General features: G+C 32.9%; 5 protein-coding genes and 1 long non-coding RNA gene across 8 annotated transcripts; all 6 read left to right on the top strand.

Annotated features, from left to right (window-relative positions):
- The first annotated feature begins 257 nt into the window (after positions 1–257).
- On the top strand, positions 258–1,748 carry LOC143595365 (lignin-forming anionic peroxidase-like). Its single transcript, XM_077074397.1, has 4 exons — positions 258–476; positions 568–899; positions 1,245–1,270; positions 1,360–1,748. Exons 1-4 carry the CDS (start codon positions 258–260, stop codon positions 1,746–1,748), a joined length of 966 nt encoding a protein of 321 aa, XP_076930512.1.
- A 2,488-nt stretch (positions 1,749–4,236) lies between these two features.
- LOC143595360 (lignin-forming anionic peroxidase-like) lies at positions 4,237–5,530 on the top strand. Its single transcript, XM_077074393.1, has 3 exons — positions 4,237–4,568; positions 4,660–5,017; positions 5,112–5,530. Exons 1-3 carry the CDS (start codon positions 4,350–4,352, stop codon positions 5,498–5,500), a joined length of 966 nt encoding a protein of 321 aa, XP_076930508.1. The 5' UTR covers positions 4,237–4,349; the 3' UTR covers positions 5,501–5,530.
- Positions 5,531–7,526: 1,996 nt separating this feature from the next.
- On the top strand, positions 7,527–8,930 carry LOC143595361 (lignin-forming anionic peroxidase-like). Its single transcript, XM_077074394.1, has 3 exons — positions 7,527–7,997; positions 8,096–8,453; positions 8,542–8,930. The coding sequence occupies exons 1-3, from the start codon at positions 7,779–7,781 to the stop codon at positions 8,928–8,930; spliced, it is 966 nt and encodes a 321-aa protein (XP_076930509.1). The 5' UTR covers positions 7,527–7,778.
- Positions 8,931–10,965: 2,035 nt separating this feature from the next.
- Positions 10,966–15,841, top strand: LOC143595366 (T-complex protein 1 subunit alpha-like). Its single transcript, XM_077074398.1, has 17 exons — positions 10,966–11,089; positions 11,193–11,257; positions 12,371–12,460; positions 12,555–12,641; positions 12,734–12,793; positions 12,882–12,932; positions 13,101–13,196; positions 13,275–13,340; positions 13,430–13,647; positions 13,734–13,830; positions 14,429–14,515; positions 14,611–14,745; positions 14,840–14,944; positions 15,031–15,159; positions 15,253–15,356; positions 15,431–15,521; positions 15,604–15,841. Exons 1-17 carry the CDS (start codon positions 11,011–11,013, stop codon positions 15,688–15,690), a joined length of 1,647 nt encoding a protein of 548 aa, XP_076930513.1. The 5' UTR covers positions 10,966–11,010; the 3' UTR covers positions 15,691–15,841.
- Positions 15,842–16,737: 896 nt separating this feature from the next.
- Positions 16,738–18,814, top strand: LOC143595362 (uncharacterized). Of its 3 annotated transcripts, XR_013146508.1 has the most exons (5): positions 16,738–17,470; positions 17,613–17,667; positions 17,753–17,855; positions 17,942–18,346; positions 18,456–18,814. It is a non-coding gene; the product is annotated as an uncharacterized LOC143595362 (long non-coding RNA). The 3 variants fall into 3 exon arrangements; XR_013146507.1 differs by having other exon boundaries at positions 17,613–17,855; XR_013146506.1 differs by having other exon boundaries at positions 17,613–18,346.
- A 3,506-nt stretch (positions 18,815–22,320) lies between these two features.
- Positions 22,321–23,902, top strand: LOC143595363 (protein RGF1 INDUCIBLE TRANSCRIPTION FACTOR 1). Its single transcript, XM_077074395.1, has 3 exons — positions 22,321–22,649; positions 23,258–23,419; positions 23,512–23,902. Exons 1-3 carry the CDS (start codon positions 22,353–22,355, stop codon positions 23,755–23,757), a joined length of 705 nt encoding a protein of 234 aa, XP_076930510.1. The 5' UTR covers positions 22,321–22,352; the 3' UTR covers positions 23,758–23,902.
- The last annotated feature ends 203 nt before the right edge of the window (positions 23,903–24,105 follow it).

The raw sequence follows: 24,105 nt of genomic DNA on the forward strand, positions 1-24,105 counted from the left end.
CATATTACAGTTTTTAAAAGGGATATTAGCCTATTAGGGAGTTAACTTTATTGACTTGGTGAAAAAGTCAAATAAAGGTTTTGTTAAGCTTCCATGCATCATCTAGCTAGAGAACAAAGTCAGAACATCATACAACTGTTGATCAAACAAAGACATCTTCACCACACGGTTTACCACAAACACTATAAATCTCCACCATGTCCTTTCATTTACATCATACCAATTCTAAGAAATCAAAACATCCCCAGCTAGCTTAAATGGCTTCTTTAAATATTATTACACCTATCATATTCTTGCTAATTCTCTTTGCTGCTTACAATGCACCATGTGAAGCACAATTATCGTCCACGTTCTATGACAATTCTTGCCCCGATGCACTACGCACGATCAGGACCACCATCAGAACAGCTATATCTCGTGAACGTCGCATGGCAGCTTCCATCCTTCGCCTCCACTTCCATGACTGCTTTGTTCAGGTACTAATTAACTTAAACACGTATAGGTTTAACATGCATGCCATATGTTAATTACATTAGATTCTAACGGTTTTGGTAACATTTTATCTAGGGTTGTGACGCATCAATCTTACTAGATGATAGTCCTACAATCATAAGTGAAAAAAATGCATTGCCTAATAAGGGTTCGGTAAGAGGTTATGAAGTGATAGAGGCGGCAAAATCTGAAGTTGAAAAACTTTGTCCTGGAGTTGTATCATGTGCAGATGTACTAACAGTGGCCGCCTGTGATGCATCGGAGATGGTTGTTGGTTCATCATGGCCCGTGAAGCTCGGAAGAAGAGACTCAACCACGGCTAGTCTAGTTCTAGCAGAAACCAGTCTTCCTAGTTTTAAAGCACCGCTAGACTCACTTATTAAAACCTTTGGTGATAACGGACTTACGCCCTTTTCTTGAGTTTTTTTTAAGTAGGGAAAGGAAAGGAAAATTAAGGATAGTTAAAAAATTAGTGTTCTTGAGTTTTTTTTAGGATGGAAAGGAAAGGAGTAGGAGGGGTTATGAGGGATTAAATTAATGTATTTTTCTAATAAGTTATCCTCCCAAAAATGGGTTGATTACTAAGGATAACTATTTTTTAATATAGCTATCCTTTCTTTTCCTCTAATTTCTTTCCAACTCAAGAACACACCTAATTAAAAAAATTTTCATTCCCTTCCCTTCATTTTCTTATCCTTCCCTCCCCTTTCCTTTTCTTTCCATGATTAAAAAACTCAAGAACAAGGCGTTAGTGCTCGTGACATGTTTGCATTATCAGGTATTTTTATTATAAGATAGTTATATTTGGTCCATATCTTTTGAATAAAAGTAAAGTGCATGCGAATATTCGATATGGGACTAATGCAGGAGCTCATACCATCGGACAAGCTCAATGCTTCTTGTTTCGTGATAGAATATACAACAACGGGTCAGACATTGATGCAGGATTTGCTAGTACTCGTAGACGTGGTTGCCCTATAAACGACGGAAATGGAAATCTTGCACCACTTGATTTGGTGACGCCAAATTCGTTTGATTACAATTACTTCAAGAACTTGATACAAAAGAAGGGTCTTCTTGAATCAGATCAAGTGTTGTTTAGTGGTGGATCAACAGACGACATTGTTAGGGAATATATCAACAATCCTTCAAAGTTCAAGTCGGATTTTGCAACCGCAATGGTGAAAATGAGTGAAATTAGACCATTAACAGGTCAGGAAGGAGTCATACGGAGAATTTGTGGTGCTCTACCATAACTGTTTGAATATCGATTACTTCTTTTTCGATTCGTCGTATATCACCCTTATTTCTTGATTCATTCATTTACTATGCTTTTCAAATGTTAGAAATAATGCTCCAATAGTACTCCTTTTACATTTATCATCTGTATCACATATATTTCATGGTAATAGTTGGTATCATCTTTTTAAATTGAATAATATCTTTTTTATTCATTATAAGAATCGAATTGTTTCAAACTCGAACCTACTCCAAATATTGAATTCAGTCCGAATTCAAATTTTGTGGTGCTCTTCCGTAATTGTTTTGAACATCTTTTCTTTATTTCGATACATGTAGTCATTCCTTGATTCATTAATTTATTCTTCTTTCAAGTGTAAAGAAATAAAAGTAAGTGTAAAGAAATAAAAGTACAAAGATTCAATATAATTATTGTTTGTATTATTCACCTATATTTCATGCTAACGCTATTTAGATTTTTTTTTAAATTGATTTTTATTTATTTTTATTAATTATATATAAAACGTTTCAAACTCGAACATAATCCAAATTTTGAACTGTCCAAAATCGAGTTTTGAAATTCAACTCAATTTTCAGATGAGTTCAAAAATAACTCCACTCTATTAAATTGAGTAACTCAAAATTCACTTAGTTGAACATAGTCAATAACCATGTTTACATTGCATTTAGAGAATATATTTTGTAATTTTCTTTACATGTTTGCTAGTTAAAGATAAGACACTTGGTGCATAATGTCGAATTATGAGTTCTTTTTTAACTTTGTAAATATTAAACAATTTTATTAATGTGCGTTATGTGCTTTTATATATATTTGTATTGAAAATCGTATTTCTTATTCCATCCGACTATGTAGATCAAAGTCAAGAAACATGAAAGGTAAATCTCATAGTATAAAATAAAGGGCTCCGGCCAAACTAGACAAAGAAAAAAAATCACAACCTATTATTCTCATAGTCTTGAGTCGCAAAGTCACATCATTTGAGAAAAGAACAATTTTGCTCTTTTCGTTTCCTTTCTTAATTATCTTAAAATTAAGTTTTTTTTATAATAAATATCAGCATTTAAGATAAATTTAAATATATACACTACTAAACAAATCAATATCAGCAACGTAGCATTACATTGAAAATCCATTGATGAAAGGTACTCAGGTGAATTGTTTCAGTAGTTCCATGAAACTCCGCTGTGATTATTAGCGTAGGTAATGTTGACTCCGATGAATTACCGGCGACTAATTTAGTGATTAATTATACTGAAAGCTGCACGACCTATAGTGACAGACAACTCTTTTATGATGGCATATAGACGCTTACCATTGATTCCACTAACATAGTTTTTGAAAGTTCACTGCGGTTTCACCCTTGAAAATCCAATAGATTTAATCATAACGTCATTATAAATATTAGGCTGGTTGCTATGGGGCTCCGTTGGGTGATGTGGCGGCTGCCGTTGGGCGCCAAACACCGCCGTGGGGCGCGGTCCAACCAAGGTCGGTGAGGGATTAGGCAAAGCAAAGGCCAGCGCGGATGAGTGATTTGTGTGGGCCCCTCCCATTTCCTCTCTCAACCTCTCAAACACAAATAAATATATATGTATATATATGTGTGTGGGCGCCAATGGGCATTAAACCACTGCGGGGCATATTGGTTGGGGGCTTCAAAGCCCCCCGGTGGTTACGTGGCGCTAACGTGGCACAGCAGAGGGGCTTCGAAACCCCTCACCATAGAGGATAGCCTTAGGGTACGTGACAGTCTTCTCAAAAATCCAATCATTGATTTCCCAATAAATTATCTGTCAAAAACTCACAGATAACACTCTTGATGGTTATTATTTTTGTATGTTTTGATAAATATTTTATACTCTTTCTGTCTCATTATAAGTGTCCTAGTTTGATTGGGTTTTAAATGTATTTTACATTGATATAATTTTCATCAAGTATTATATGACACGAACGAAAATATTTACGGTCAAGGTTGCAAAAAAAAGACTTGAAAAGTCAAATTAAGACACTTATAATGAGACGAAGTGAGTAGTAATCTAAGCTATATAGCTTATTTTACGAGTCATTAGTTTTATAATCTATTCTCTTATCAATGCCTATATATATTATTAAGTACAAACAATCTAGTTTTGAACAATATAAAAGTTTTTAAGAATGAAAAGTACTTTATGTTCCACATAAATTAGTTTCAAGAAAAAATATATAAAAACTAAAACCCAGAAAAAATGTTTAAATTTATAGTAAGTAATACTACTACAAATTTAAAAACAAAGGATTAGAAAATGTCAAAAATGATCCATATGTACACTATGTGGTTTGATTTTGTCCTAGTGTGCATAGTCTATGAAACACAACTAAAAGAATGATTATATTATTTTTTATATTTGGATTAAGCAGTTAACTTTATTGACTTGATGAAAGAGTCTAATAAAAATCTTCCATGCATCAACCAGTAATAAGAGAACAAAGTCAGAACGTCATACAAAGGCACCTTCACCACACGCTTTAAGTACCCCAAACACTAGCTATAAATCTCCACCTTGCCCATTCATTTACATCATACCAATTCAAAGAAACCAAAGCATCCCTGGCTCAAATGACTTCCCCAAGTATTATTACACCTATCTTCTTCTTGCTAGTTCTCTTTGCTGCTTACAATACACCATGTGAAGCACAACTATCGTCCACATTCTATGACGGTTCATGCCCCAATGCACTACGTACGGTCAGGACCACCATCAGAACAGCTATATCTCGTGAACGTCGCATGGCAGCTTCCATCCTTCGCCTCCACTTCCATGACTGCTTTGTCCAGGTACTAATTAGCTTAAACATGTATATGTCTAGCATGCATGCCATCTAGTAATTACATTAGATTGTAATGGTTTTGGTAACATTTTATGTAGGGTTGTGACGCATCAATCATGCTAGATGATACTCCTACAATCATAAGTGAAAAGAATGCTTTGCCTAATAAGGGTTCAGTAAGAGGATATGAAGTGATAGAGGCTGCAAAATCTGAAGTTGAAAAACTTTGTCCTGGAGTTGTATCATGTGCAGATGTACTAACGTTGGCCGCTCGTGATGCATCAGAAATGGTCGGTGGTCCATCATGGTCTGTAAAGCTCGGAAGAAGGGACTCAACTACGGCTAGTCTTGTTCTAGCAGAATCCGATCTTCCTAGTTTTAAAGCACCGCTAGACTCACTTATTAAAACCTTTGGTGATAACGGACTTAGCGCTCGTGACATGGTTGCATTATCAGGTACTTTTATTATCGGATAGTTCTATTTGGTTCATATCGTTTGTATAAAAATAAAGCGTATACTAATAATAGATGTGGAACTAATCTAATGCAGGAGCTCATACCATCGGACAAGCTCAATGCTTCTTGTTTCGTGATAGAATATACAACAATGGCTCAGACATCGATGCAGGATTTGCTAGCACTCGTAGACGTGGTTGCCCTATAAACAACGGTAACGAAAATCTTGCACCACTAGATTTGGTGACACCTAATTCGTTTGATTACAACTATTTCAAGAACTTGATACAAAAGAAAGGTCTTCTTGAATCGGATCAAGTATTGTTTAGTGGTGGATCAACAGACGACATCGTTAGGGAATATAGCAACAATCCTTCAAAGTTCAAGTCGGATTTTGCAGCTGCAATGGTTAAAATGAGTGAAATTAGACCATTAACAGGTCAGGAAGGAGTCATACGGAGAATTTGTGGTGCTCTACCATAACTGTTTGAATATCGATTACTTCTTTTTTCGATCCTTTGTATATCACCCTTATTTCTTGATTCATTCATTTATTTTACTTTTCAAGTGTAAAAAATAATATTCCAGTAGTTCTTTACATTTATCGTTTGTATCACATATATTTCATTATTTCATGTTAATATCTTTTTAAATTGAATAATATCTTTGTGCATGTTGTCTTCCAAGTTCTTTTTAAAATACTTGGTGCAAGATGTCTTCCAAGTTCTTTTCTTTGTTTTGTAAATATTAAACAATTTAAACCTAACTAGATAAATAAATCTGTGATATATCAAGATTCAGCCTATTGCTTTTTTTTTTCTGAACCGCAAATTTCATTGAACAAGAGAAGCAGCTAGCAAGCCACTAGCAGGCACAACAGAACAAGCAATTTACAAAACAAAACATTTTCATCTATTCCAATCTATATATAGAAAAAGCCTTAGAACGATTATTTTTCCTAAGTAAACTTAAATATTTAATGTCACCTACTATCTTCTCGATCATAACCGCCTCGTTCAAGAAGATGTATTTATTCTGGGCTCTCCAGATGCACCGGCAAGCAACAATACTTACAGCTTGAGCAACCTTCTTTTTAAGACAAAGATCCAGAATATGGTTGTGGTTTGTGGATGTCGAAGATAAGATATTGCTTATAGCCAGCGATGTCAATGACTTAAAAGTTATACATTCATGCTTGAATCAACATTAGAGCTTAAATAAAGTCGAATTAGAGGCAATGTCAAATTGGTACCTGAAATGTTGAGTCGTCGTTGGATTAGAGAAGAGGAACCTGAAACAGCCGGAGAAATACATCACAAAGACAAAAAGGGGCGTGTATGCGATAAAAAAACCATATGTGGCACAACAGGGGTCAAGTAGGATCCTCGTGTGTCAAGGAATTTGGTTTAAGGTGTTTAGGCGGGAAAAGAAGGCTAAGGTTTAACCACAAAATGATACGCGACAAATAATTTACTCTTTCATTAGGTAGAGGATAACTATAGATAAAGTTTGCCGGATTAATTTAAAAAGTATATTCGTAAATTATTTTAATATTACAATGACATGAATTTATGTTATTATTGAGAAACTATATAAATCTATAGGGTTTCTTGAGTTTCAAACGAACAAAAGAATTTTTTAGCATAATTAAGTTCTAATAGTTTTATGTGTGATAAGTTCATGAAATTTTAATGTAGCTGTGATAATGTTCGTACCTTATTTCTCAAATCATAAGACCTCGATCTTGAGTCTTTGTTTTAACTTTTAAGTTTTAATAACTTGATTTTACACGTCATTTGTTTTTATAAGTTCTTTCATCAATGTCTATATAGTTGCGACCATGAGAAGTCACATGCTCCCGGCTGAGCCAGAAAATATGCTTCGAAGGCCTTAACGAACTAAATTACGTAAACTAATTTCTTTAACAATAATTAAAGTTATAGCGATAAATTTAACAATTAGCAAAATTAGTGTATGAAAATGGTTTAGTAACCCCGTTTGGCTTATAAGTGTTTGAGCATTGAAAAGGAAATTTTAAAAAAAAATTATACCCCTGAAAAATGTGTCCCGCCTGGACGTCAACATTGCCCCCTCAGGGCACCCTAGTCTATATATATTATTAATTAAGTATGGAAAATCTAGTTTTAAACAATATAAAAGCTTTATTTATTTTTTTAAATAAAGCATACCATAGTTTTGAGTAAAAATATAATACACTATTGTTTTATTCATTTTCTTTTAAATTATACCATTTTGCTTCTCATGATTCCAGGGATTAGTAACCTGATATTGACTTTTCATGCGTGTTGACATATAATGATACGCAGTAATATTTAGAAGAAAAAGTCCTTTCCTTAGTAACATGAAGGCATATATGGACCTAGAAAATGTCAAAAATGATATACATCTGTACAACTTTGTGGTTTGATTTTATTGCATAGTCTATGAAACACAACTAAAAGAATGATTATATTATTATTTTTATACACTATTAGCTGGCATTGGATACATGTTTTACATATTATCACAATTTTTAAAAGGAATACTAGGAAGTTAACTTTATTGACTTAGTTAAAAAGTCAAATAAAAGTTTTGTTGAGCTTCCATGCATCATCTAGCAAGAGAACAAAGTCAGAACATCATACAACTGTTGATCAAACAAAGACATCTTCACCACACGGTTTACCACAAACACTATAAATCTCCACCATGCTCTTTCATTTACATCATCTCAATTCAAAGAAACCAAAGCATCCCTTAAATGGCTTCTAAAAATATTATTACACCTATCTTCTTCTTGCTAGTTCTCTTTGCTGCTTACAATACACCATGTGAAGCACAGCTATCGTCCACATTCTATGACGGTTCATGCCCCAATGCACTACGTACGATCAGGACCACCATCAGAACAGCTATATCCCGTGAACGTCGCATGGCAGCTTCCATCCTTCGCCTCCACTTCCATGACTGCTTTGTTCAGGTACTAATTAGCTTAAACGTGTATATGTATAACATGCATGCCATATGGCAATTACATTATAGTGTAACGGTTTTGGCCGTAACATTAATTTTATGTAGGGTTGTGACGCATCAATCTTGTTAGATGATGGTCCTACAATCATAAGTGAAAAGAACGCTTTGCCTAATAAGGGTTCAGTAAGAGGATATGAAGTGATTGAGGCAGCAAAATCTGAGGTTGAAAAGCTCTGTCCTGGAGTTGTATCATGTGCAGATGTGCTAACGTTGGCCACTCGTGATGCATCAGAAATGGTTGGTGGTCCATCATGGTTTGTAAAGCTCGGAAGAAGAGACTCAACCACGGCTAGCCTTGTTCTAGCAGAAACTGGTCTTCCTAGTTTTAAAGCACCGCTAGACTCGCTTATTAAAACCTTTGGTGATAACGGACTTAGTGCTCGTGACATGGTTGCATTATCAGGTATTTTTATCATGGGATAGTTCTATTTGGTCCATGTCTTTTGTATAAAAAAATTTGTACGCTAATATTAGATATGGGACTAATGCAGGAGCTCATACCATCGGACAAGCTCAGTGCTTCTTGTTTCGTGATAGAATATACAGCAACGGATCAGACATTGATGCGGGGTTTGCTAGCACACGTAGACGTGGTTGCCCTATAAACGATGGAAACGGAAATCTTGCACCACTTGATTTGGTGACACCAAATTCGTTTGATTACAACTATTTCAAGAACTTGATACAAAAGAAGGGTCTTCTTGAATCGGATCAAGTGTTGTTTAGTGGTGGATCAACAGACGACATTGTTAGGGAATATAACAACAATCCTTCAAAGTTCAAGACGGATTTTGCAACCGCAATGGTGAAGATGAGTGAAATAAGGCCGTTAACAGGTAATGAAGGAATCATACGGAGGACTTGTGGTGCTCTTCCCTAGATGTTTTATATGTCAATCTACTTTTTTTCTAAGACTTTGCAAATTACCATTGTAATAATTTCTTATTCATTCATTTGTTTTTTTTATCTCCAAGTGTAAAGAAATAAAACTCCCAAGAGTTCATTAGATTGTTAGAATCGTGTTAAGAGAAATTTGTAGTTGGTGTGGCTCTTGAATAATATGATTGTGGGTTTGATTCTTTATTATGAATTTTTTTTGTTTAATTATCATATTATGAATCTTAACGTAATTTGTAATTATTCATCTCCAAATGTAATGATGCAACTCTTAATGACCCTAACTCGGTAGCATCTCACACGTTTTATATTGTTTAACCATAACTTGGTTTATATAGACTAACTTAACTTGTTAGGCAAGACATTATCAATTATAATAACAAAATAATTAGAAAACATAGCCAACTATGATCGATTTGTCAATGCTGGTCCTCGAGTTCACCAACTTGTAACTTGGAGTCTGAAATTACCAACATGTTTTTATGGTATATATGAGCGTCATAAAAATAACTTTTTTTTAACTTTAGCCGTTTTAAAATATTAACAAACAATCAAATAAGAGTCTTATTTTAAATCTCGAGAATGTAAGTGAACTCACAGATTCACCGCTCATGAAACTATGCAAGGATAGCGTTGTGTTCATGTGAGTGTGGGCCAGTGTGGCTCACTCCTCCCTCTCCATTCGCGATGCATAGCTTAAGCATTTACAATAATCCAAAATATTAACACTGGCTTTAGTTGATCAATAGTTTATAATGTTTTACAACCAGCAAGATCATTTGGTACAAAATCCTGATGGAAATTTTTATTTCAATATTGTGTGAGCTATATTGTGTTTAATTAGAGCCTATTTTAATGACGACCTATAAAAATTTTATAACATAGAGAGGGGCATGTAATTTTGGGGTGTTCTTCGGGTTGTTCTAGTTGGCCGGGTTCAGGTTAGTTTGGATTGTGTTGTTTGGTTTTCGAGTTTCAATGTGTAATGAAAAATGTATTTTAATTTACAAAATATTATAATATTATCATGTTACTAAATAAGTATCTTTAAAATTCAAACATAATATGGAAATGTTAAAAAGTTTCAAAACTAATTATAAAACATAACATTTCAAACACCAAAGACTCGAAGCTAAAACACATATATACAGGAAAACAAAAACATAATACTTCTTCACCAAATGTATTTCATTTAGATAAATCGTGTGATATGCTTGTTTCTTAGAAAAATCTTGTGATATGTTTTTTTTCCGATTTCGTTTTATTAAGTTCTACTTGTGAACTGTCTTGTAATGCTTACTTCTTCTATTATCATTCCCAAATCAAATGCCTAGTGGAATGATCAGCTTCTAGAGCTACTCGATTAGCTACAGCACCATGTGTCGAGGGTGCCTTAAACTTCCTCCACCGAGCTGTGGTACAAAATCATCCCCAAATATCCCGGTTAAAGCGGGAATATGCCAAACGTGAATACATCCCGAAGCTACATGCAGAACACCTGGTAAAGAGACTCAAGGATAGTCATTTTTCTCCTCAAATACACTTCAGCCCCTCACGCGAGGAGGCTTGAGAATTAAGCTTGGGATATATTTGGAGAGAAAATTGACAAAACTCATACTCACGTGAGGAGCACGCTGGTGGCTTTAACGACCAGACTTAACGATGTTAGTGGATCAGGTTTAACTGCAAGTGAAATGAAACCACATGAACGAAAATCGATTTGAAAGTATTGGGCTAAAACCGCATGTTTGGAATAACTACATAGACGAAAACCGTAGTTTACTTTAAGAATTAACTAAAACTTAAATAGTTAAACCTATTTAAGCATCTCAAATAGTCAAATGACATTCTGGAACGGTCCAACCCGACCCGGTCCACATAACCCAAAACCCTTGAATAAATAAGCCCAATTAGAAATACCCATCACACACACACACACACACACACTCTCACACTAATAATAATATTAGGGTTCTTCTTCTTCTTTATCATCTTTCAGAGAGATTATTATTATTATTTCATTTCATACGCATCACAAATAATAATAATAATAATAATAATCAATGGCAATGGCGCTTGGATCACAACCGCTCGATATACTCGGAGACCGTCAATCCGGTCAAGATGTTCGCACTCAAAACAGTATGTATTATTATTATTATTATTCACTCTCTGAAACCCTAATTTATCGATTTATAATCATTCACTAATAATTGTTAATTGTTATTGTTTTGGTGTGGTACAGTTACTGCGTGTCAATCTGTTTCTAATATTGTGAAGACTTCTCTTGGACCCGTTGGACTCGATAAGGTATTTATGATTTTTTTAGCCCTAATTTAATTAATAAAGTTAGGGTTTTGGTGGTTTTAAAACACTAGATCGATGTTATTTGTGGTGTAAAAGTGGATTTTGAGCTGGTTTAAAATTAGATGTAAGTATGCATTAGTTTAATAGATCTGATTTGTGTGTTTAATATTACTGATTTGTACTTAAACACACACACACACTTTAGTTTCTGATGATGCGAACTCAGATAATCCACAAGATATTGTGACATTTATGAGTGTAAAGGAGCTCGAGCTGAACTTACGGTAACTCGAGCTTGGCTTGTTTTGGCCCAAGCTCTAATAGGGAGTCTTTTTTTCAAGCTCTGGCTCGGCTTGTTTATCATTTCTTAATTAATTTATATACGTTTTAAATTATTATTATTATTATTATTATTATTATTATTATTATTATTATTATGTATCATAAGAAAAATCATAAATGAGTCTAATCTCGATCAAGTATCGATATCTGTGATATCGGTGGGATATCGGTAATTTTAGTATCATGTAAAATTCATATATATTGAAATTTAACACTAATAATTCAGTATACTCTCCTACAATTAACAAGTTAACCTTTTGCATCTTGCAAAACACTAATAATCGTAGCAAGTAAGAACTGGTTAAGACTTGAAACACTAACATTGAACACTAGATATTAATAACCAAGACTTAAAACACCGTCATTCTGATCGATATCTTACAAAGGGACCGATAATCGATATATCGGTGATATATTGGTGGTATCGACTGTATAGAGTGCCTTAACACATAGAAGTCCAAAGGTAAGACCTAAAAGATACTAAAGGCTCGAGCCTAAGCAAGCTTCCCATACAACTAAACTAGCTTTATAAGAGGCTCGGTTTCAGCTCGAGCTTGCAAACGCTCGGCTTTTCTTTTGAGCTTTTTATCACTCTGATTTGAGTAGCTCACGAGCAACTTGGTCTATTTGCGCCCCTAGTGACGTTGTTGATATAATATATTGGTCTTTTAAGTACTTCGGCCATTGCACTTGCTTTTCTTATCATGTTTCTACATTTTATTTTCCAGTTAAGTTAAGCCTTTTGAGCGTAACTAATGTGAGATTTTGTTTCAGATGTTGGTTGATGACATTGGTGATGTAACCATCACCAATGATGGTGCTACAATTCTCAAGATGTTAGATGTTGAGCATCCAGCTGCCAAGGTTAGACATAACAAGTTTTTTTTGCTTCATTTGCTATCTTGTCACCTTTTGTCTGTTTTATTTGTTATATTTTTTCTAACTTATGGTTATTTAGGTTCTTGTTGAATTGGCCGAACTTCAAGATAGAGAAGTAGGAGATGGAACCACTTCTGTGGTCATTGTAGCTGCTGAGTTACTTAAGGTACTGATATTTATATTCTAGTACATAAATCTTTGTATTGATAATTTCTGATAAAGGTTCTTATTTATATATTTATCATGATAATTCTGCAGAGAGCAAATGACCTTGTGAAAAACAAGATTCACCCAACATCTGTAATCAGTGGATACAGAGTGAGTGTTAAAACAATTCTCCAGCTTCTTTATAATATTTTTTTTTATAGTTCTTGCTCATGTATTCTTTTTATTTTTATGTTTGCAGCTTGCAATGAGAGAGGCATGCAAATATGTTGAAGAAAAGCTTGCGATTAAGGTAATGATTTTATAGACTAATATAGTAATATGTTAATACATTATAAAAGTACTTCTCGCTAGAGTTCAATTTAATTGCCTTTATTTTAAACAACTTCCAAACTCTAATGTTCTAGACATCCTTTTGATTACTGTAAGTTTCTTTTTAAACTTTTTTCTTTTTATTTAGGTTGACAAGCTTGGAAAGGATTCTCTTGTGAACTGTGCAAAGACGAGCATGTCTTCCAAATTGTTATCCGGTGACTCTGACTTTTTTGCAAATTTGGTATGTATCTAATTTTAAATAAATATGGCTTACTCTTTCATATATGTAGCGATGATTTATATTTGGTTACGTCTTTAGGTGGTTGAGGCAGTACAAGCTGTTAAAATGACCAATGCACGTGGTGAAATCAAGTATCCAATCAAGGTTTGTTATATTGACTTCATTGCCTTTTTTTCATGTTTGATGTAAATCATCACACCTCCAAGTGTCTGAAATGTTGTTAATTTGAATAGGGAATTAACATCCTGAAAGCTCATGGAAAAAGTGCTAAAGAAAGCTACTTATTAAAAGGTTATGCACTTAACACCGGGCGTGCAGCACAAGGAATGCCAATGAAAGTTTCACCCGCAAGAATTGCGTGTCTTCACTTTAATCTTCAAAAAACAAAAATGCAATTAGGTGTTCAGGTTTTGGTCACCGACCCACGTGAGTTGGAGAAAATCCGTCAAAGGTAATTAAAACTTATTATTTCACGCGTAGTCTTATTTTGTGTTTTTTAATAATATAATGATACTGGAATTATGTATAAACTTACAGAGAAGCTGATATGACTAAAGAACGTATTGAAAAGATTCTAAAGGCTGGTGCTAATGTTGTTTTAACAACCAAGGGAATTGATGACATGGCACTCAAGGTAAAGTGCTTTGTATTTTTCGTTGATACAGTTGTAGGCTTGTAAACAAATTGAACGAACGAATGGAGCATGGTTGTGTTTGTCCGTTTAACTTTAATCGAACAAACAATTGGACATGAGCACCTTTGTTGTAAATGTTTGTTTGTTAAGAAAGTGAGTGTGTTGATTATCATTTATGTACGTTCATTAACTTTGTAAGCTAACGATTCACAACTAACATAACTTAGGTAAAACCAATTAAATGTGAACAACAATGTACTGGGCCTTAACTAACTCTGCTAATTTGTAACAGCCGTAAGAAATTTACATGAATATATTAACAAATGTAAACGAACAAACTCAAAACAAATGTAAACTAACGGAACATAAATGAACATGGACGAATGTCCATGAACGTAAATGAACGAACGCGGCATATGTTCATGTACATTTAACTAAATGTACAATTTTTTGTTCATGTTTGTTCGTTTATTAAATAAACAGACATAAACGAGCTCCCTGTAGAACTGTTCATAACAGTTTGCTGAATGTTTGGTTTGTATACAGGCCTATATGATTATATTATTCATTTAATTCTAACAAATTTTCTTTAACTCAGTATTTCGTCGAAGCCGGTGCCATTGCTGTGAGACGTGTTCGTAAGGAAGATTTACGCCATGTTGCGAAAGCAACAGGTGCAACCGCGGTAATATGCATGAAAATACATTTATTTTTCAGTTTTCAGTTTTTTATAAAATGGACACATTGGTTCGAAATTGATTTTATTATTACTATGTACAGGTGTCAACATTTGCTGACATGGAAGGAGAAGAAACTTTTGACGCATCATTCCTTGGATACGCGGATGAGGTAGTTGAGGAACGCATTGCAGACGATGACGTCATCCTGATCAAAGGAACTAAAACATCAAGTGCAGTATGTTATTAACTCATTTCTAGTTTTTAATAAAATGAATTTCATATACAAAGTATAATAGTTTAAATAATTAAAATTGGTATTATTTCAACAGGTTTCTGTAATCCTCAGAGGTGCTAATGACTTCATGCTCGATGAAATGGATAGAGCTTTACATGATGCTTTATGCATAGTCAAAAGGACCTTGGAATCAAATTCGGTAATAATCTGCTTAGAGTACATAAGACATTATATACATACAAGCATATATATACGTGTATTTACGGGTAGTCGATTGTTTAACAGGTGGTGGCTGGTGGTGGTGCGGTTGAGGCTGCGTTGTCTGTGTATTTGGAGTACCTTGCTACAACTCTAGGGTCTCGTGAACAGCTGGCAATTGCTGAGTTTGCTGAATCTTTGTTGATTATTCCCAAGGTATGAATTTCGTCTAGTCACAGTTTAATCTATTTAAATTGATTTGTTCTTAATGTTATTGATTATAAATTTATGTTACTTTTTTATAAATAGGTTCTTGCTGTTAATGCTGCAAAGGATGCAACTGATTTGGTAGCCAAACTGCGTGCATATCACCACACCGCACAAACTAAAGCAGACAAGAAACATTTATCAAGGTAATTGTAGTTATTAATAATAATAATAATTAAATTTTGTTTTGGATTTTGTTTTAATTTTATATAATTTGCAGCATGGGTTTGGATCTGTTAAACGGTACTGTTCGCAACAACTTAGAAGCTGGCGTGATTGAACCTGCAATGAGCAAAGTCAAGATTCTACAAGTAAGTTATTAAATTATTTTTACACATAAATTTGTGTATAGGTGTATGAGGCTTTTATATAAAATCGATTTATGTGTTACAGTTTGCAACTGAAGCGGCTATAACAATCCTTCGAATTGACGACATGATCAAGCTAGCTAAAGATGAGAGTCAAGATGGTCAAGAATAGTTTTATTTTTCTTTTTTGGACGATACGATTAATCGTTTTTGGTTTGCTTGTTTGTTTGAAAAGTTTTGTTGCACGTTTGTAGTTTAGTTTGATTTTGTCGAAACTAGATGATTATCGGTACGTAGCACTGGATTGAGACCTTTGGTATTTTGTGGAAACTGGGGATTCTTAAGTTTTAAAAAAGTTTGGCCAAAAATGATTATGACTTTTTATTTTTTATTTTTAATTGTAACTTTTTCTTACTACAGATTTTGATTTGTCTGAGTCTCTTAGACCATGGTTAAGACATCCTAAGAATACATATATATTACATATGCATCATATAAAACTTGAGAAAATAAATATAGATGGGAGTACAAGCACATTATATATTAATCAAGCAATTAATAAGAGAGATTAATCCAAAGTTCATCCTCAACTGTCAAGGCATTTGAAACCTGTCGCATTGTTGGCCTTTCCTGTGGGTTAGAGTTCAAACATGCTCTTGAGATAATCAAAATGGACTCCACTAGTTTTTCAACTTGGGGCGAGGGTGGTGGTATTCGACTATCTCCCACATTGGTAGGCAACAAATAATCAGCAGACAAAGCTGGTAAAGATGTTATAAGTTCTCTAGGATGCTTTCCCATGATCACTTCGAGTGCAACAGCTCCAAAGCTATACACATCACATTTCTCAGTTGCCACCATCGTATAAGCAAGCTCTACATGCACAAAGGTAATATCAATCCATATACAAAAGGGACTAACATATACATATATTTTTGAAAATTTAGAAGATTTATGTAAATTAAAACCAAGTTACCTGGTGCTATATAACCATAGGTGCCTGCAATGGTTGTCCAGTTTGACGAGTCTAGCTTTAAAAGTTTGGTCGTGCCAAAATCAGAAATATGCGCCTCATAATCAGAATCGAGAAGGATGTTGGCTGCTGAAATATCTCTATGGACAAATGACAAAGCTATTCTCATTAACCACTTACTGATTATTAAATGGTCTCTCATATTAATTGATTATTAATTTGTTTTATATTCAGTTAATAACTGATTATGCATCTAATTTTTTGTTTCAGGTGCTAATAATGATGAATAATAACATGTACTTTAGAAGAAATCTAATAAATACCTGGTGAAACAAAGAGATGATGAAACAAAGGAGAATCGAAGCAAATGCACTTTTGTGATCGATTGGAGCGGAGTTTCAATTGCTAAAAACAGTTAATTATACAAATCAAATGTGATGACACACTTTTGCTAATTATTGTTGGGCTTTATTGTTGTATATTATTTCATTTATTTTGATCATTTAGATTATTAACTAACTTATATGCATCTTATTTACCCAGGGTGCCACAGGATGTTATAGCTATTGGTGGAAAATGCTTGGTTTTGAAATGGGTCGGTCAACAGCGATCACAATATGATGAGAATTGAAAAATAATATTAATATTTATGCAATTCCTAATTTTAATTGGCAGAATTAATGGATTTACTTTTGTAATTGTTTTTGGATGTTCATAAATCTTAATGAATTAGAAATTTTATACATAATTACTTTAAAAAGAATATAAAAATTGTTATTACTCTTTATGCAATGCCAAGTAGTAATAGGTATAATGAATGGGTAGATATATTTGTTATAGTGTCCAATATTGGATAAAAATGGAAAATATAATGACAATTATGAACTGATAAATCGTATATTAAAAGGTAGGGACAGTTTTCGTCACCCGAGAGGACGGAAGACTCGCGCTTGGACGGTTGGGAGCTCTCTATGAGCAGGTATAGTTTATCAGAACCCGTTCAAAAAAATAAATATTTATGTAACATCTTGAATTCTTATTATGATTAAGTTATGTTATATTCTAAAGGCAACTTCAAACACTAAAATATCAAGGATTCGAAGTTATCTTGGTCTCATCAGGTGTTGTTGGTGCTAGGCGACAACGACTTAGATACAGAAAATTAGTCCACAACAGGTTTATTCGTTATTTACATGATGTAACTAAAACATAAACTATATTATATGGTTTAAAATATTAATAATTGTTTATTGTCTTGAAGCTTTGCGAATCTTCAAAAACCGCAAGTTGAGCTTGACGGGAAAGCGTGTGCAGCGGTTGGACAAAACGGTCTTATGACACTTTACAACACATTGTTCAGTCAGGTTCGATTTATTTCTTTATTTTCATTTAATTCATGTCACCACATCTTTAACTTTTGTTTAAATGAGACTTAATATTGTGTTTGCAGCTGGATGTGATATCAACTCAGTTTCTCGTGACTGATAACGACTTTCGAAGTCTAGAGTCTAGAAAACAACTCAATGAACCGATAGATTCTTGATTGTCTTATAAGGTTATTCCCGTATTTGATGAGAACGATGTGGTTAGTACTCGCAGCGCTCCACATGAGGTATGCGCTTTATAGACGTTTCTCTGATCTATCGTTTATTATACTCTATATATGCAATTTGATCCTCGATTTATATGTATACAAGTTGCCTAAAATTGAAATAGGCTTGAGCTATTTGACTTGATAGATGTAGGAATTAATCAGTTTTGTAAAAATCGCAGCTTCCAAATGGCTGAAGATAAAACAATAATCGAGTATCCTACATGCTTATTGAATGATTTCCGATTAAGGGTTGAGGAAGAGGTTAGTTACACTTGATTTGATGGTTATGTAATTGTATATAGTTTTTCGTGTAGTACTAAGAAGTAAGAACTATACTAAAAGTATGTATGTATGTATGCCTCATATATAGGATAATAAAGTTGTTGCTACGCCTGCACCAATGGAACGAAGGAAGACCTCACTTTGTGAGTTTATGCATAGCGAGTATGCTAGACACTTTCCGTCTCATGAGGTTTGCTGCTACTTTTTACACTTGATGATTTTATATAATATGGTTATGTGATTTTTTTTGTTGGATTAGAAGTGTGGCTAAAGCAGCGTTGCCCTTTCATCATGTAGCACCAAGTGTTGCTCATATCGATTTTGTTGAATTGGATGGTACTTTGAAGTTTGTTATTAGCCAAGTTACAATCAATTTTGTGTTTTTGATTTGTGAAAATTATAATTATGTTTCATATTTTTTGAAATTGTTGTATGCAAAATGTGCATAGCCTTTATCTATGTTCTAGAATACCGAGGCACAAGCCTTTCAGAATTAAATGCTCTGTTTGTTACTTGTTTAGAATGTTTTCAAACCGAACTTTATATTGTTAGGGACGTAATGCTCATATAGGTACTTAGAGAGAATTTGAGGTGGAGACGATAGGTTTGAAGGAGGCCTCAAGACATTGTTGTGATCCAAAATGTGGGCCAAAACTAAATTAGTAATTATATACAAGCCGTTGCAATAATATAGTCTTTGGTTGACGGCTCGAACAGGTAATTTCACATGTATGATTACATTATTTGTTACAAAACTTAATTATGATGCAAACATAAGGCTCCTTCTGTTACAAAGCTATATTTTTTGTAGTAGTAACCTGATTTTTTAAGTCGTACATGTTTTGGGAGATATATGCCTTTAAAAGTCGTTATATGCTATTCGTCTAATTTTACGTTAGAAATCATAAAGTCAGTTAAGTTTCATTTTCAGCTTTAAACAACACTAAAACTTGATTACTACCTAATTAGATTAGAGACGCATCCAAACACCCCTAAATGTGTCGTTTTTTCTGTTTCTTATTTAGTTTGTTGCTTGCTGATATTATTGTTCTATAAACGTAAGATACATCAACGTTGTATGTAGGTATGCGACTATGACGTGTATGAATAAAAGCTAGATAATTATTGCATGATTATTAGTAAGTGTGGGATTGGAGTACTTTGATGTGTGTCAACAAGCCTTATGACCACCTTCACCAACCATTCACAATCTTCATCATTTTAGGATGAAAATGATTTCAATTTTCAAAAACCTATTACCCATAATACGTTTTCTTTAATATTTCATATAAAATATTATGATGAAGAGATTATAGTCAATTAACCGGTAGTACTCGGTGGTTGTGTTTTCTAAACGATTTGGCTCTAGCTTTTGACGATAAGAGTTTGAGCTCAAATTTCAGTTTGTTGGGTGATTCTGGTTGGGTAAAGTTTTAACTTCAGGGAAGACCTCAGGAATGACCGTCACCTCTTCCAAATCATTATGTGACGCTAGAATCGTTTATGTTAATAAACGAATGATAAAGCATGTGATTAAGGACAAAACGATACATGCATTTCATAAGACAAATATTTGTGTTCATGTATGTTCATTTAAAAATGGATGTTTTCGTGTTCGTTTATATTTGTTTGTTAAAAATCTAAAAAAACTACACATCACAATTGAAATAGCTCAAACATTAAAATATAATGAACATTACAAACTAATTGTACTAAATCAAAACGAAATAAAACAAGTCACTACAAAAAATAAGATAACAAAATGATTAAAAACAAAAGCCTAATAAACCCCCCTAATAAGGGGCCAAAAACTATAATTTATATAAAAGAAACCTCTAAAATCCTACGTTTCGCGTTCTGGTCGCTCCCCATCCCCTCTTGAGTCACCAGATTGCTTCATTTCTTAATAGTGAGCTCTAATTGATTTAGCCAGGTTTTGACCCATTTATACTTTACACGGGTGATAACATAAAAAACAATACATTTTTGCATATGATCGAAAAAATTTCCTTAATAAAATACAAAAACAAGTAAAAATTATCTTATAACATGTAATCTCTTAATTTTCATTTAAAAAAAATTCAAAAAGCTGATACAACCAACAACACATAGGTGGTTATGTTCTTGTACACTTTACTTTTAATAAGAAACACATCAAAGTTTATGTGGAAGTTCAAATAATAACACATAGAATTCTGTGAAAATTCAAATTATCAGTGAATCAAAGATTAAGAACATTGAATATGGATAACGTGAAAAACGCATAAACAAAATCATTAAAGATACAAAATCTGCAACTCAAAGTTTATGTTTACGTTTAAACCTAAACAAATCATAACCAAAATTTATATATTTACAATAATATACATATAAATCTAAATAAACCCGTGTAACACACGAGCTAAAAGTTAGTTGTAAAATAAATATAAAAATGAGGCATAGCAATAAACAACTCGTCACCTTTTGTTAATGTTAACTGTTGAACCATTTCTAGTTTATGACAATAGTTTGGTATAGTGATAAAGTTGTATAGCCTTTGATTAAAATGTTGTAGGTTATAGTCTCATTTGAAATATGGTAAAAATAATATTAGTTGTTAAAAAAAAAACCATTTCTAGTTTTCTAAATCTACTCAGTTTTCTTGCGGTGAGATTTGAACCATCAACTTTAATAATGTGTTTTTTTAGAACGCTGACTTTCTTTTATTTATGCTATCGCACTCTTCAAATTTGAAGAGCCCCGATACTTTACTCTGGTAAGACCATGTTGTCTTAACCGAGCTTCAGAGTTTGGCATGGGCGTCCACCCCCGGGAAACCATACCGCCGACTGCCATTTGATAGTTAAAGAAATCATTTATAATATTTCCTACAATATAACTATAATATATATAGAAAAGGGTTCAAATAAAAAGAAGTTGTTTTCTAGGAATGGTAAAAACCAATAGAATTTTGACATTTGACATTAAAACCTATAGTGAAAGAACATTTATAGGAAACTATATCGGTTATAATGGTGAATGAGTAATTGTAGAAAACTATGGCGGTTTTTTGTAATTTTAAATCTCAACCATTGATTGATATGATCCAATGGCTATGATTTATTCCTAGTCTTCTTAGGAAACTACTTGTTTTTAGGATAACCCTCCCTAATATATATAAACGAAAACATAAAAATCCTACGTGTCGCGATGTGGTCGGTCCCCCTTTTTTGGAGTCATCAGATATGTTTGATTTTTAATAGAGGTTTCTCATGCATTTGACCCGAATTCACGGGTATGGGTCTTACCAAACCCATATATTCCTAAAATGTGTTATAACATCTCATTAAATTAAAAATTATATTCACTAAATTATTAATGTGAAAATCCTATAAAATAGGATATACTAAAAATTATTATATGATTTTTTTAAATATTATTTATAATTAAGAAACAATTTTATAGTAAAAAAAATAAGCGGGTCTTGGGTCTTACCAAACCCAGATAACTTCTAAACCGGGTTATAACATCTTAGTTATTTGTGAAACATTTTTATCATCAAACTCTAAGTATATTATAAATTTTATTACAATAAATAAAATTAAACCCAAAAAATATAAAAATATTAAAAACGAATAATATAAAACAGCCTCCATAATACGAAGGATAAAAACTAGTACAACATAAAAATATATTTTCTAAAGTGTAAAAATGTATGATGAAAAGAACTTTGACCGGATAGCTATAATTAATAAAGCAATGATTCATTACTAAAAAATGGATGATCCGAATTAATTTTAACAATATTATTAGTTTTTAACATATAAGTATAATTTTCTCATTTTCTTTTTGTCTATTTCCTTGATTAAAACCCATCCTTCAAAAGTTAGTGTCTCCCCTCTCTCGTCTCCTTTTTCCCACATAAAACACACATTTTTAGTTCATTCCATCATATACATGCTTCAAGTGTTGTTTTGAATATTTGTAACGTTTTATTACTTTGAATATGATGATCATTCAAGAGCTAAAGTTAAAGAGCAAAGGTGAAGATTGTAAATGGATCTTAAACCTTTTGGAAAGCAAGTTTTTTGGGGCTTGTATTGATCATTGGAACATGAGAAAGAATGAAAAGAATGTGTTTTGTATTGATTGTAACCTTTGTTTATGCAAACATTGTGTTGCAAGTAATTATAAACCTTCGTGCTGCCACCACCACCGTCGTCTACAAATTTGCCGATATGTTTACCATGATGTTGTTCGTCTTCAAGATATTCAGAAACATCTTGATTGCTCCAATATTCAAGTATGTCTCTCTAGCTTTCTCATTGAATTTGTATATTATTACTATTGGTACTATTATAATTTTGTTTTTCTGATATTAAAGTTGATTTATGATGATCATGAATATGAATATGGATATTGAATACTTGATGAAACTGAATTGCTTAATACACAGTTGGATTTCTTGATCCATTTAAGATTTAATGCTATAAGTTGTCTCAATCTTAGGTTGATGAATTAAGTTAATGAATTTGTCTTTGTTGATTTTTCTTTTTTAAATTGATTAAATGTAGTTAAATTGGTCTTATGTGTTGATGGTTGGTTTTAATTATAATTTAAAATGTGAAGTTTTAAGAATTTGGAATTTGTTAAGATTAATAGTACAATGAGTTGAATAAAGGTATTCATTTTTAAAGTGATGAGGGTTTAAAACTTTAAATCATGTGGAACAAAATGGATAATTAATTGATCATATTAGTTCTATTTCAATTAGATTGATTATCTTAGCTAATGCAATTATGCAATTGTAAGCATCTTTCTTTTTTCATAATTAGCTTGACTTAATATAAAAATCTTGAAATTGAAATTGTTAATTGAATTGGACTTAATCAATCTTTAATTTGTACCCAGACGTACAAAATTAATGGTGAAAAAGCGGTGCATTTGAATCCTCGACCTCAACATAATAAAGACTCGAAACTATCAAAATCAAAAGTTTATGGAGCATATTGTGGAGCTTGTGGAAAGCATATTCAAGATTATCCGAATCGCTTTTGTTCTATTGCTTGCAAGGTGTGTATATGTACATCCCTATTTATAATATAAAACTATGTTTATGTACGTTTAAGTTGTTGTTTATAAGTTACACTATCATATGTTTTCAGGTATCGATGGTAGTTGTCGAAGACTTTAAAAAACAAGAATGTAACAAAATGGCGCCATATTCTTTTTTTAAAGAAAATTATGATTTTGAAGGACTTGCAATTGAAAATGAATCATTATTCTCTTCATCACTCGACTCAGTTGATGAAAATATTCAACGAAACTCGTGGTTAACTTCGAGTTTAAAGGTTAAAAAGAGTGTAGCTCATAAAAGGAAGGGTGTTCCTCAAAGAGCTCCATTATGTTGATATATTATATATACCTTCTTTGATTTCTACATAATGATATATTTGTGTCCCATCAAACTACAAGAAAAAGTTACATTACATTTACATCTTTATGCAAATTTTGGTTTTATTTATGCTTGAAGGTTGAAGAATTAATTGGTTGTATAAAACAATTATTGATGATATGGAAAAGATGAAACTTTAGCTTTATACTTAAACCATCTTTAATCTAGGGATCGATGTATATAATTAGTTGGTGGAGGAACCCCACATATCTAACCTTTGATTTTGTAATGAAAAATTAGGCCTATATGTCCTTTTATCATATGTATTATATATATTTTTATATATATTAGTACTAATTAATAA

The sequence above is a fragment of the Bidens hawaiensis genome, unplaced genomic scaffold, assembly GCF_021521415.1.
Source record: "Bidens hawaiensis isolate Kalapana, Puna unplaced genomic scaffold, B.hawaiensis_p1.1 tig00044924_1, whole genome shotgun sequence".
Taxonomy (NCBI): Eukaryota; Viridiplantae; Streptophyta; class Magnoliopsida; order Asterales; family Asteraceae; genus Bidens; species Bidens hawaiensis.